This window comes from Eubalaena glacialis, chromosome X, assembly GCF_028564815.1.
Source record: "Eubalaena glacialis isolate mEubGla1 chromosome X, mEubGla1.1.hap2.+ XY, whole genome shotgun sequence".
Taxonomy (NCBI): Eukaryota; Metazoa; Chordata; class Mammalia; order Artiodactyla; family Balaenidae; genus Eubalaena; species Eubalaena glacialis.
In genome coordinates, this window is record NC_083736.1 from 123733295 (window position 1) to 123747864 (window position 14570).

General features: G+C 40.1%; 1 protein-coding gene across 1 annotated transcript in view; it reads left to right on the forward strand.

The window, feature by feature from the left end:
- LOC133081912 (transmembrane 9 superfamily member 2-like) overlaps positions 1 to 14570 on the forward strand; it is a 111350-nt gene that overhangs the window by 51048 nt on the left and 45732 nt on the right. Inside the window, 5 exon segments of the mRNA XM_061178226.1 lie at positions 6561 to 6673; positions 7684 to 7773; positions 7776 to 7811; positions 10614 to 10733; positions 10938 to 10995. Coding sequence (XP_061034209.1) covers positions 6561 to 6673; positions 7684 to 7773; positions 7776 to 7811; positions 10614 to 10733; positions 10938 to 10995 — 417 coding nt within the window.

Sequence of the window (14570 nt, forward strand, 5' to 3'; positions counted from 1 at the left end):
CTGGGCTTTTGTGTGTTGGAAGATTTTTAATCACAGTTTCAATTTCAGTGCTTGTGATTGGTCTGTTCATATTTTCTATTTCTTCCTGGTTCAGTCTTGGCAGGTTGTGCATTTCTAAGAATCTGTCCATTTCTTCCAGGTTGTCCATTTTATTGGCATAGAGTTGCTTGTAGTAATCTCTCATGATCGTTTGTATTTCTGCAGTGTCAGTGGTTACTTCTCCTTTTTCATTTCTAATTCTATTAATTTGAGTCTTCTCCCTTTTTCTTTTGATGAGTCTGGCTAATGGTTTATCAATTTTGTTTATCTTCTCAAAGAACCAGCTTTTAGTTTCATTGATTTTTGCTATTGTTTCCTTCATTTCTTTTTCATTTATTTCTGATCTGATCTTTATGATTTCTTTCCTTCTGCTAGCTTTGGGGTTTTTTTGTTCTTCTTTCTCTAATTGCTTTAGGTGCAAGGTTAGGTTGTTTATTCGAGATGTTTCCTGTTTCTTGATGTAGGCTTGTATTGCTATAAACTTCCCTCTTAGAACTGCTTTTGCTGCATCCCATAGGTTTTGGATCGTCGTGTCTCCATTGTCATTTGTTTCTAGGTATTTTTTAATTTCCCCTTTGATTTCTTCAGTGATCACTTCGTTATTAAGTAGTGTATTGTGTAGCCTCCATGTGTTTGTATTTTTTACAGATCTTTTCCTGTAATTGATATCTAGTCTCATAGCGTTGTGGTCAGAGAAGATACTTGATACGATTTCAATTTTCTTAAATTTACCAAGGCTTGATTTGTGACCCAAGATATGATCTATCCTGGAGAATGTTCCATGAGCACTTGAGAAAAATGTGTATTCTGTTGTTTTTGGGTGGAATGTCCTATAAATATCAATTAAGTCCATCTTGTTTAATGTATCATTTAAAGCTTGTGTTTCCTTATTTATTTTCATTTTGGATGATCTGTCCATTGGTGAAAGTGGGGTGTTAAAGTCCCCTACTATGATTGTGTTACTGTCGATTTCCCCTTTTATGGCTGTTAGTATTTGCCTTATGTATTGAGGTGCTCCTATGTTGGGTGCATAAATATTTACAATTGTTATACCTTCCTCTTGGATCGATCCCTTGATCATTATATAGTGTCCTTCTTTGTCTCTTGTAATAGTCTTTATTTTGAAGTCTATTTTGTCTGATATGAGAATTGCTACTCCAGCTTTCTTTTGATTTCCATTTGCATGGAATATCTTTTTCCATCCCCTCACTTTCAGTCTGTATGTGTCTCTAGGTCTGAAGTGGGTCTCTTGTAGACAGCATATATATGGGTCTTGTTTTTGTATCCATTCAGCCAGTCTGTGTCTTTTGGTGGGAGCATTTAATCCATTTACATTTAAGGTAATTACCGATATGTATGTTCCTATTCCCATTTTCTTAAATGTTTTGGGTTTGTTATTGTAGGTGTTTTCCTTCTCTTGTGTTTCTTGCCTAGAGAAGTTCCTTTAGCATTTGTTGTAAAGCTGGTTTGGTGGTGCTGAACTCTCTCAGCTTTTGCTTGTCTGTAAAGGTTTTAATTTCTCCATCAAATCTGAATGAGATCCTTGCTGGGTAGAGTAATCTTGGTTGTAGGTTTTTCTCCTTCATCACTTTAAGTATATCCTGCCACTCCCTTCTGGCTTGCAGAGTTTCTGCTGAAAGATCAGCTGTTAACCTTATGGGGATGCCCTTGTGTGTTATTTGTTGTTTTTCCCTTGCTGCTTTTAATATGTTTTCTTTATATTTAATTTTTGATAGTTTGATTAATATGTGTCTTGGTGTGTTTCTCCTTGGATTTATCCTGTATGGGACTCTCTGTGCTTCCAGGACTTGATTAACTATTTCCTTTCCCATATTAGGGAAGTTTTCAACTATAATCTCTTCAAATATTTTCTCAGTCCCTTTCTTTTTCCCTTCTTCTTCTGGGACCCCTATAATTCGAATGTTGGTGCGTTTAATGTTGTCCCAGAGGTCTCTGAGACTGTCCTCAGTTCTTTTCATTCTTTTTTCTTTATTCTGCTCTGCAGTAGTTATTTCCACCATTTTATCTTCCAGGTCACTTATCCGTTCTTCTGCCTCAGTTATTCTGCTATTGATCCCATCTAGAGTATTTTTAATTTCATTTATTGTGCTTTTCATCGTTGCTTGGTTCCTCTTTAGTTCTTCTACGTCCTTGTTCAATGTTTCTTGCATTTTGTCTATTCTATTTCCAAGATTTTGGATCATCCTTACTATCATTATTCTGAATTCTTTTTCAGGTAGACTACCTATTTCCTCTTCATTTGTTAGGTCTGGTGTGTTTTGACCTTGCTCCTTCATCTGCTGTGTGTTTTTCTGTCTTCTCATTTTGCTTATCTTACTGTGTTTGGGGTCTCCTTTTCACAGGCTGCAGGTTCGTAGTTCCCGTTGTTTTTGGTATCTGTCCCCAGTGGCTAAGGTTGGTTCAGTGGGTTGTGTAGGTTTCCTGGTGGAGGGAACTAGTGCCTGTGTTCTGGTGGATGAGGCTGGATGTTGTCTTTCTGGTGGGCTCGTCCACGTCTGGTGGTGTGTTTTGGGGTGTCTGTGGCCTTATTATGATTTTAGGCAGTCTCTCTGTTAATGGATGGGGCTGTGTTCCTGTCTTGCTAGTTGTTTGGCATAGGGTGTCCCGCACTGTAGCTTGCTGGTCGTTGAGTGAAGCTGGGTCTTGATGTTGAGATGGAGATCTCTGAGAGATTTTTGCCGTTTGGTATTACGTGGAGCTGGGAGGTCTCTTGTGGACCAGTGTCCTGAAGTTGGCTCTCCCACCTCAGAGGCACAGCCCTGATGCCTGGCTGGAGCACCAAGAGCCTTTCATCCACACGGTTCAGAATAAAAGGGAGAAAAAATGTAAAGAAAGAAAGAAAAAGTATAAAAGAAAATAAAATAAAGCAATTATAATAAAAAAATAAGAAAAAAAATTATTAAGAATAAATTTATTAAGAAAAAATTTTTTTAATTTTTAAAAATAGATTTATTAATTTTTTATACTAAAAATAAGAAAAAATTTATTAAGAAAAAATTTATTAAGAAAAATTTTTTTTAATTTTTTTAAAAAAAAATATGAAAAAACTTATTAAAAAATTTTTTTAACTTTTTAAAAATAGAAAATAAGGAAAAAATTATTAAGAAAACATTTATTGGGGAAAAAAAATTTTTTTAAGTTAAAAAAAAAAAAAAAAACGGACATACCTAACCCTAGGACTAATGGTGAGAGCAAAGCTATACAGACAAAATCTCACCCAGAAGCATACACATATACACTCACAAAAAAAGGAAAAGGGGAAAAGTTAATATATCCTGCTCCCAAAGTCCACCTCCTAAATTTGGGATAATTCGTTGTCTATTCAGGTATTCAACAGATGCAGGCACATCAAGTTGTTTGTGGAGTTTTAATCCGCTGCTTCTGAGGCTGCTGGGAGAGATTTCCCTTTCTCTTCTTTGTTCGTACAGCTCCCGAGGTTCAGCTTTGGATTTGGACCCGCCTCTACATGTAGGTCGCCTGAGGGCGTCTGTTCCCCGCCCAGACAGAACGGGGTTAAAGGAGCAGCTGATTCGGGGGCTCTGGCTCAGTCAGGCCGGGGGGAGGGAGCGGTACGGAGGAGGCGGGGCGAGCCTGCGGCGGCAGAAGCCGGCGTGACGTTGCAGCAGCCTGAGGCACGCCGTGCGCTCTCCCGGGGAAGTTGTCCCCAGATTACGGGACCCTGGCCGTGGCGGGCTGCACAGGCTCCCGGGAGGGGAGGTGTGGAGAATGACCTGTGCTCGCCCACAGGCTTTTTGGTGGCGGCAGCAGCAGCCTTAGCGTCTCATGCCCGTCTCTGGGGTCCGCGCTGATAGCCGCGGCTCGCGCCCGTCTGGAGTTCGTTTAAGCGGCGCTCTGAATCCCCTCTCCTTGCACGCCGCGAAACAAAGAGGCAAGAAAAAGTCTCTTGCCCCTTCGGCAGCTGCAGACTTTTTCTCGGGCACCCTCCCGGCTAGCTGTGGTGCGCTAGCCCCTTCAGGCTGTGTTCACGCAGCCAACCCCAGTCCTCTCCCTGGGATCCGACCGAAGCCCGCGCCTCAGCTCCCAGCCCCCGCCCGCCCCGGCGGGTGAGCAGACAAGCCTCTCGGGCTGGTGAGTGCTGCTCGGCGCCGAGCCTCTGTGCGGGAATCTCTCCGTTTTTCCCTCTGCGTCCCTGTTGCTGTGGGATCCGCGCTGATAGCCGCGGCTCGCGCCCATCTCTGGAGCTCGTTTAGGCGGCGCTCTGAATCCCCTCTCCTTGCGTGCCGCGAAACAAAGAGGCAAGAAAAAGTCTCTTGCCTCTTCGGCAGCTGCAGTCCTTTTCCCGGACTCCCTCTCGCTAGCACCGAAGCCCGAGCCTCAGCTCCCAGCCCCCGCCCGCCCCGGCGGCTGAGCAGACAAGCCTCTCGGGCTGGTGAGTGCTGGTCGGCACCGCTCCTCTGTGCGGGAATCTCTCCGCTTTGCCCTCCGCACCACTGTGGCTGCGCTCTCCTCCGTGGCTCTGAAGCTTCCCCCCTCTGCTACCCGCAGTCTCTGCCCACGAAGGGGCTTCCTAGTGTGTGGAAACCTTTCCTCCTTCACAGCTCCCTCCCACTGGTGCAGGTCTCGTCCCTATTCTTTTGTCTCTGTTATTTCTTTTTTCTTTTGCCCTACCCAAGTACGTGGGGATTTTCTTGCCTTTTGGGAGGTCTGACGTCTTCTGCCAGCGTTCAGTGGGTGTTCTGTAGGAGCAGTTCCACGTGTAGATGTCCCTTTATTTTTTAAAAAATTTATTTTATTGAAGTATAGTTGATTTACAATGCTATTGCCTTTAAAGTGAGAATAGCACCCCCTTCTCCTCCTCCTATTTCTATCCTTATTCTTCCTTCTCCTCTACCTCCTTCTCCTCCTCATTATTATTATCATATTGTAGCTTTTCTAGAAAATCTTCTGTTTGGGCAATAGTCCAGGTCCCATTTTGTCCACCACCCAGAACTCTCTTCAGATAAAATTTATTTACTTATTATTTTTTTAAAGATTTACTTATCGTTTATTTTATTTATTATTGGCTGCATAGTGTCTTGGTTGTGGCACATGGGATCTTCATTGAGGCATGCGGGATCTTTTGTTGTGGTCTTCTGTCTAGTTGCAGCATGCGGGTTTTCTCTTCTTTAGTTGTGGTGCATGGGCTCCAGAGTGCGTAGGCTCTGTATTTTGCGGCACACAGGCTCTCTAGTTGAGGTGCGCGAGCTCAGTAGTTGTGGTGCGTGGGCTTAGTTGCTCCACGACATGTGGGATCTTAGTTCCCTGACCAGGGATGGAACCCACATCCCCTGCATTGTAAGGCGGATTCTTTACCGCTGGACCACCAGGGAAGTCCCTGGATAAAATTTATTTAAATGCTTTCTTTAAAGGGGTTGTGAAAGGGAAGGGCGTCCAGGTAGATTGTGGGGCTAATCTCTAGTAGTATTAATATTTATAATGTAACAATAAATGTACTTTAGTTTCTGTCTCGAGCTAATTTACTTGTGACATTTAACAGACATTTTAGACATTATCTTAGTGGCATTTTTCTAAAACAGTGCTGGCCTTTTCATAGATTCTGGTGAAACTTTTTTGATGTGTCTGGATTTGTCTGGGTGGTGGGATGGCAGAAGGTCTTGATTTTGATTTGGGCATAGATTTTAAGATTCAGTTTTGGAAACAGTATGTAAGAGCTGGTAGGTAAGTGGTCCATGGGGTAAGTGGTCCATGGGGTCTTTACCCCGAAGCTTGATAAAGACTTGATAGAGTTAAAAGCCTTGGTCCATCAGCTAAGAAGTCAGTCAGTCAGTCATCAATTCAACATTGATTCCTGAACTTCCATTCTCAGTTTCATGTTCTGGAACTACGTCTGTGTTCCTGATCTTATTCATTTCCCCTTGTTTCTTTTTGGAAATGTACTCTTACAAAGTTCTAAAATAACCTTAAGAATAGTGTTGCTTCTATTGATTTATTTGTAATGCACTTTTGTGATAGAGCTTTTTTTTAAAAAATTTTTTATTTATTTGATTTTGGCTGTGTTGGGTCTTCGTTGCTGTTCGCGGGCTTTCTCTAGTTGCGGAGAGCGGGGGCTACTCTTTGTTGCGGTGCGCAGGCTTCTCATTGCGGTGGCTTCTCTTGTTGCGGAGCACGGGCTCTAGGCATGCGGGCTTTAGTAGTTGTGGCTCACGGGCTCTAGCGCAGGCTCAGTAGTTGTGGTGCATGGGCTTAGTTGCTCCGCGGCATGTGGGAATCTTCCCGGACCAGGGCTCGAACCCATGTCTCCTGCATTGGCAGGCGGATTCTTAACCACTGCGCCACCAGGGAAGCCCCTTGTGATAGAGCTTTAAGTTCATTTAATATATTGATGTATTCAGCCTTTGATCCACATTTAACCTTAGAAAACTGATCGACATAATGATAATTTGAATGTCTTTCTTTTACGTGTGCACACATTTTCTTTTTAGTATTCAAATAAGAAACTTGAGATTTAACTTCTCTTTTTCCTTCTTTATGTTTTGTAGTATTATGAATTCCATTGTTATTGCTGTCTTCTTATCTGGAATGGTGGCTATGATCATATTAAGGACTCTCCATAAAGATATTATCAGATATAATCAGATGAGTTTTCCCGTAAGTAAAAATGCACATATTTGATTCAGCAAATATTTTGAGTGCCTGCTTTGCCCAGTTCTCAATGTTATATTTCTACTTAGAGTATAGCACCTTGAATACAACGCATTTTGATGTCTAGTAATTTTGCATATTATGCTGAATCAAAGTACAGAGTGTTGTGTTGATTCTTAAAAAGTACAGGTGAGTTTATTAGAGAGTTATTTGCTATCAACTCTTCGGTTATATTCCTTTTCATGTTTCTGACCTTTCAAAATATCATTATTTAAGATTTTCATTGATTTACAGCATGAGATAAATGTATGAAACACTGCAAAATACTACAATTTAGGGTAAATTTAGTTTTATCAATTTATACTGTTTTGACTCTTGTAATCATTTGTGTATTGATGAACTTTTAATTTCTATAGAATTGGTTGAATCTTTTTTGTTTTAAATTAATTTATTTCGTTTTGGCTGCGTTGATCTTTGTTGCTGCGCGTGGGCTTCCTCTAGTTGTGGTGAGCGGGGGCTACTCTTTGTTGCGGTACGCGGGCTTCTCATAGCGGTGGCTTCTCTTGTTGTGAAGCATGGGCTCCAGGTGCGCAGGCTTCAGTAGTTGTGGCACACGGGCTTAGTTGCTCCGCAGCATGTGGGATCTTCCCGGACCAGGGATTGAACCCGTGTCCCCTGCATTGACAGGCGGATTCTTAACCACTGCGCCACCAGGAAGTCCCTTGGTTGAATCTTTTATGTATGTTAAATCGTGTTGCTTTCTTCATGAAAATCAAGCCAGTTGTGTCCTTTATATAATTAACACACTCCCTCCAATGCAAAGCTTAAAGTAAGGGAATAGCTCATTTGTATGGCAGGGTCACATACCTGCCAGAGACCTACTCTATCCAAAATGAGCCATTGGTTTCCAGCTAGTCTGTCTCTAGAGGAAAATTCATTTTTCTCTAACTTTCAGAGCTCTTGTCACTTTCTGTCCTAGTAACTCCCGTGTTTATTAAAGACTTTCTCATATGCAAGAAGATGGCCAGAAGGAGTTTGGTTGGAAGCTGGTTCATGGGGATGTATTCAGACCTCCAAGGAGTGGAATGTTGCTGTCAGTTTTCCTGGGTCAAGAACACAAGTTTTGATTATGACATTTATTACTTTATGTGAGTAATCTCAGATCAATATGTGTCTTCTTCAACATTCTTAGTGAGCTGCTAACATATGTTAAACTTTGATTCATGTGTACAAAAGAACTTTGAAAATTCTACCCTAAAGTTTAAGGAAATGTGTGTTTTATAGTACTTACATTTCTTTCTTCTCAAATTAAGGATATGAGTCTGAATATGTTCCTATATCAAGGAACTTTCATAGCGTCTTCAGTTTTGAATAATTTATTGTAATGTCCAATACACTTGTTCCATGCTTTGCAAGGTAGGTGCGTTCTTGAAAATCAGCATGTGGGTAGAATCATATTTTAAATGAACTCAGGGAGTTATAATTCAAAGACTAGCATTTTGAAATGCTATGGCAAGCCTGAGTGCTGGTCTTTAAATGTATAAGCGCAATGGCATCGTTAGTAGGCTTACAGTGGCTGATGAACTCTGGCTGCCTTCATTTATCAACTAAAAATGGAGTTTGTCAGTTTTTGATAACCAGAGTGCTGATTTTCACAAACAAAGCTGCTGTAAATAAACGGCTTATTAGCTGTTTCAGATGTCAGTGATAATTTCAAAATTTAGCTCTTAAGGTTATATTTTCCTGAGACCAAGTCTCACTGTGATTTTTTCCCCCTTACCTTGAATAAAAGGAAACAGAAGGAAATTTTTGTGGGAAAAATGATTTGCTGTTTATGCAGTGACTACTGGAATAGGGAAGGGGAAGATCTTTTGTTTAATTTTGATTTAAACAGTGAGATTAAAGGCTAAATTGAAAACATATCATTTGCCTTGTATGGAAAATCACACTTTTTCAGAAAATTATAAGACACTGATGAAAGAAATTAAAGATGATACAAATAGATGGAGAGATATACCATGTTCTTGGATTGGAAGAATCAACACTGTGAAAATGACTCTACTACCCAAAGCAATCTACAGATTCAATGCAATCCCTATCAAACTACCACTGGCATTTTTCACAGAACTAGAACAAAAAATTTCACAATTTGTATGGAAACACAAAAGACCCCGAATAGCCAAAGCAATCTTGAGAACGAAAAATGGAGCTGGAGGAATCAGGCTCCCTGACTTCAGACTATATTACAAAGCTACAGTAATCAAGACAGTTTGGTACTGGCACAAAAACAGAAATATAGATCAATGGAACAGGATAGAAAGCCCAGAGATAAACGCACGCACATATGGTCACCTTATCTTTGATAAAGGAGGCAAGCATATACAGTGGAGAAAAGACAGCCTCTTCAATAAGCGGTGCTGGGAAAATTGGACAGGTACATGTAAAAGTATGAAATTAGAACACTCCCTAACACCATACACAAAAATAAACTCAAAATGGATTAAAGACCTAAGTGTAAGGCCAGACACTATCAAACTCTTAGAGGAAAACATAGGCAGAACACTCTATGACATAAATCACAGCAAGATTCTTTTTGACCCAGCTCCTAGAGGAATGGAAATAAAAACACAAATAAACAAATGGGACCTAATGAAACTTAAAAGCTTTTGCACAGCAAAGGAAACCATAAACAGGACCAAAAGACAACCCTCAGAATGGGAGAAAATATTTGCAAATGAAGCAACTGACAAAGGATTAATCTCCAAGATTTACAAGCAGCTCATGCAGCTCAATAACAAAAAAACGAACAACCCAATCCAAAAATGGGCAGAAGACCTAAATAGACATTTCTCCAAAGAAGATATACAGATTGCCAACAGACACATGAAAGAATGCTCAACATCATTAATCATTAGAGAAATGCAAATCAAAACTACAATGAGATATCATCTCACACCGGTCAGAATGGCCATCATCAAAAAATCTAGAAACAATAAATGCTGGAGAGGGTGTGGAGGAAAGGGAACACTCTTGCACTGTTGGTGGGAATGTAAATTGATACAGCCACTATGGAGAACAGTATGGAGGTTCCTTAAAAAACTACAAATAGAACTACCATACGACCCAGCAATCCCACTACTGGGCATATACCCTGAGAAAACCATAGTTCAAAAAGAGTCATGTACCAAAATGTTCATTGCAGCTCTATTTACAATAGCCAGGACATGGAATCAACCTAAGTGTCCATCATCGGATGAATGGATAAAGAAGATGTGGCACATATATACAATGGAATATTACTCAGCCATAAAAAGAAATGAAATGGAGGTATTTGTAATGAGGTGGATGGAGTTAGAGTCTGTCATACAGAGTGAAGTAAGTCAGAAAGAGAAAAAGAAATACAGTATGCTAACACATATATATGGAATCTAAGGAAAAAAAAAAAAGGCCATGAAGAACCTAGTGGCAAGATGGGAATAAAGACACAGACCTACTAGAGAATGGACTTGAGGATATGGGGAGGGGGAGGGGTGAGATGTGACAGGGTGAGAGAGTGTCATGGACATATATACACTACCAAATGTAAAATAGATAGCTAGTGGGAAGCAGCCACATAGCACAGGGAGATCAGCTCGGTGCTTTGTGACCACCTAGAGGGGTGGGATGGGGGGGTGGGAGGGAGGGAGATGCAAGAGGGAAGAGATATGGGAACATATGTATATGTATAACTGATTCACTTTGTTATAAAGCAGAAACTAACACACCATTGTAAAGCAATTATACTTCAATAAAGATGTTTAAAAAAAATTAGCTAAGAGAATAACATCAAAGAATTTCCTTGTATGCTGTTTCATAAAAATATCTTCATAAGGTTGTCTTTATTATAAAGTCCTATGTGCTTTTGAGGCCATTATTGTCACTGGTTTGATATTTCTCTTTTGTGCCTTTAGTTCTGGCCTGTCTTGGTTTCCTTTCCCCTGCCAATCGAGGTGCTTTAATGACCAGTGCTATTCTGTTATGGGTCCTTCTGGGAACCTCTGCTGGATACGTATCTGCTAAGATGTATATGAGTAAGCATTGCAACTGTTATTATTCCAGTAAGTTGGTGTGTTAAATGTAGAAATTAAAAAGCTGTAAAATTCAAAATTCAAAAATTGCATGGGGAATTTTAGCTGACGTAGCAAAATGTAGTTGTGTGTTAGTTACTATAAAGTATTTGTAAAGTGGACTAAATCCAGTTGCTTCAGTAACTCTTCTGTCCTTTACTTCCTCAGCATTTAGAGGTATTAAGTGGAAGACAAATTTTTTGCTGACGGCACTACTGTGTCCTGGGTTAATATCTCACGTTCTCTTTTCTCTACGCCATTATACTCTTTCTTATACTTTTTTTTAAAATAAATAAATAAATAAATTTATTTATTTATTTATTTATTTTTGGCTGAGTTGGGTTTTTGTTGCTGTGCACGGGCTTTCTCCAGTTGCGGTGAGTGGGAGCTACTCTTTGTTGCGGTGCATGGGCTTCTCATTGCAGTGGCTTCTCTTGTTGCGGAGCGTGGGCTCTATGCGTGTGGGCTTCGGTAGTTGTGGCATGCGGGCTTCAGTAGTTGTGGCTCGCGGGCTCTGGAGCGCAGGCTCAGTAGTTGTAGCGCATGGGCTTAGTTGCTCCGCGGCATGTGGGATCTTCCCAGACCAGGGCTCGAACCCGTGTCCCCTGCATTGGCAGGCAGATTCTTAACCACTGTGCCACCAGGGAAGCCCCTTTCTTATACTTTATCTTGGAAAAATCATTTTACACGATAATGAAGAGTAGAAAGGAGTTGAGTGACCACTGTGTTTTCTGTGGCTGCAGCATTCTTTTTCTGGTGTATCTGCGTTCTTTTCATCTTTTTGTACATCTTAACCCCTAGTACAAAGAGATGGCGATGGTGCTGCAGTATTCCATTTTGATCTTTGTTTTTGAAGCAGGTTTCATAAATGCTCATCTCAGTTATGCATCTTGCCTTATATATCACGTTAGAGTGGCAATTTATACACCACATTGTGTTATTCTCCTCGTCCTTGCCTCCAGTGATTATGTCTTCATGTCTCACCTAGTTACTGCAGTGTCATTAGTGACTACAGTCCCCAGGCACAGTCATGGTCAGAGTGGGAGTCGGGGTGGTGCTGCACAGTGGCCATAATGGGAGCTCATCCAGTCCCCTAATTATAGAGATGTGGAATCAACGTGTTCAAGGTCACACAAGAAGTCAGTCATGAAGCCCAGGCTGTATATAACCAAACGCACCCCTTACATCCCGTCCAGTGCTCTTCCCATAATACCTCACTGATAAGGTGCTGACTTGCTTAAGGTTTTATCTCCAAATTCTTTAATACGTTTTGTCTTAGTCAGCTTGGGCTGCCATAACAAAATACCATAGACTGAGTGGCTTAAACAACAGACATTTATTTTCTCACGGTTCTGGAGACTGGGAAGCCCAAGATCAGGGCATCAACAGGGTTGGGTCCTGGTAAGCGCTCTCTTCCTGGTTGCTGCTAGCTGCCTTCTTGCTGTGTCCTCACATGGCAAAGGAAAAGAGAGAGAGAGAGAGCAAACTCTTTGGTGTCTCTCCTTATAAGGGCACTGATGCCATCATGAAGACCGCACCCTCATGACCTCATCTCAACCTTGTCACTCCCTAAAGGCCCCATTTCCAAATACCGTCACATTAGGGATTAGGGTTTCAACATATGAATTTTGGGGGACACAATTCAGTCCCTAACAAATTTCATTAAAGAAAATTCTTTCCTTGATATGTTCTGAAGGACAAGTTTTTTTTTTTTTTTTTAAGGAAAAAGTAGTGGATTATATCTTAACTGTTATGTGGTACTTTAATTTTCTTTTGTTGCAGAATTCCCATGTCCTTGATGCTAGAGTGTGTCACAATAGTGGAAGTCCTATAATGAAACTTATACATAGTAAATTCAGTTATATTATATGCTAATTAGTGACAAAATGAGAGCAAATGCTCTGTGACTGAGTATAATGCCATAAACAATTCAACGCAGTGATAGATGATATATTCAGTAGACTCATAATCTTTTATCTACATGTGGCTTGTTTTCTCCTAAACTCCAGGGAAAAAGGTAATATCATTGAAAAGATTGAACATTGTAAGTTTGCACATCAAATACATGTACCGCAGTTTTTGACTTATTTAAAATAAGGACAATGCACTCCCCTCCCCCTTACCACCTTGAATAGAGCCATCTGCTTTTTCTGTAACTCTTTTCAAGGGAACTATAATGGGTGGTCTTTCCTGAGGTGAATGCTTTAATATATTTATGTAAGAAAGCAATGTCCTTGACAATATTTCAGATATTTGTTGCTTCAAGTTCAAGACTCAGATGAATCTGAAATTGAATAACTTTGGCAACAAAGTGCCATTGTGCTAAAGTCATTATACTGGATTGTCATGCAAGGGATATTGCAAGCAAGAACTAGTCAATAAACCATGTACTATTCTCTTCATTATTTAGTTACTCATTCAACATATTTATTGTGTTTTTAAAAAATTTTGTCTTGTTTTTGTTTTTTACTATATTTAATGCATTATGCTAGGCACTGTAGAGGAAATAAATGTAAATCTCCCCTGAAACTGCCTTCGTGGCTTCAGATGAATAATAATGGCCCATTTTTCATCAGACAGATGTTCCATCTTATTGTAAAAAGAAGTTACATCATTGAAATAGAAAACGTAAAAGAATTAGAATATGCTGTGTCACTAAGCTTGATTAGCTAAATTGAACAATTAATGTCTGAAAAGCATTAGCATTTGCAATGCACTATGAGCTGTTTTTATCATGTTTTCTATGGGATCAATTTTGAAGAATGTTTTACACAGAAAAATTTAAAAATTAAAGTAGGAATCCATAATAACATGGCTCAGGGTTACATGGGCTATGAAATGATGCAGTGGCATCATTTTCACTTTTGTGAAAATAAAAATTTTTTTTAATTTGAAAAGCAACTGTTAACAGTGGTTGTCTCCTGGGTGGCTGGGGGACAAGAGTGAGAAGGAGACTATTTATTTCATACTTATTTTTCACTGTTTCTCTGTTTCTTTTTACTTTTCACATTGTGTACCATATGCATGCATTACCTATTTTTAAATAATTTCATTATAAACAACAATAACAACAACTCATAACCATATTTTGAAGTGGAGAGGTAGCATTAGAGGCTACCGGCATAGGCTTTAGAGTCAGACACACACACACACACGCACCCTATACTCTATACACATAGGGGTCCATTTCCCAATTCTTCCCCTTTCTAATTAATGAGGCCTTGAGTAGGTTGTGAATAATGCTGCAATGAACATGGGAGTGCAGCTATCCGTTTGAGATCCTGTTTTCATTTCCTTTATATATATACCCAGAAGTGGGATGGCTGGATCATATGGTAATTCTATTTAAAAAATTTTGGGGAACCTCCATACTGTTTTCCTTGGTGCCTGTACCAATTTAGATTCCCACCAAGGGTGCACGAGGGTTCCTTTTTCTCCACATCCTCGCCAACACTTCTTATCTCTTGTCTTTTTGATGATAGCCATTCTGACAGGTGTGAGGTGATATCTCACTGTGGTTTTGATTTGCATTTCCCTGATGATTAGTGATGTTGAGCGTCTTTTCATGTGTCTGTTGGCCATCTGTATGTCTTCTTTGGCAAAGTGTGTATTCAGGTCCTCTGCCCATTTGTCAGTCAGATTGTTTTTTTGCTATTGAGTTGTGTGAGTTCTTTATATACTTTGGATATTAACTCCTTATCACATATATGATTTGCAAATATTTTCTCACATTCTGTAAGTTGTCTTTCCATTTTATTGATTGTTTCTTTTGCTGTGCAGAAGGTTTTTAGTTAGATGTAG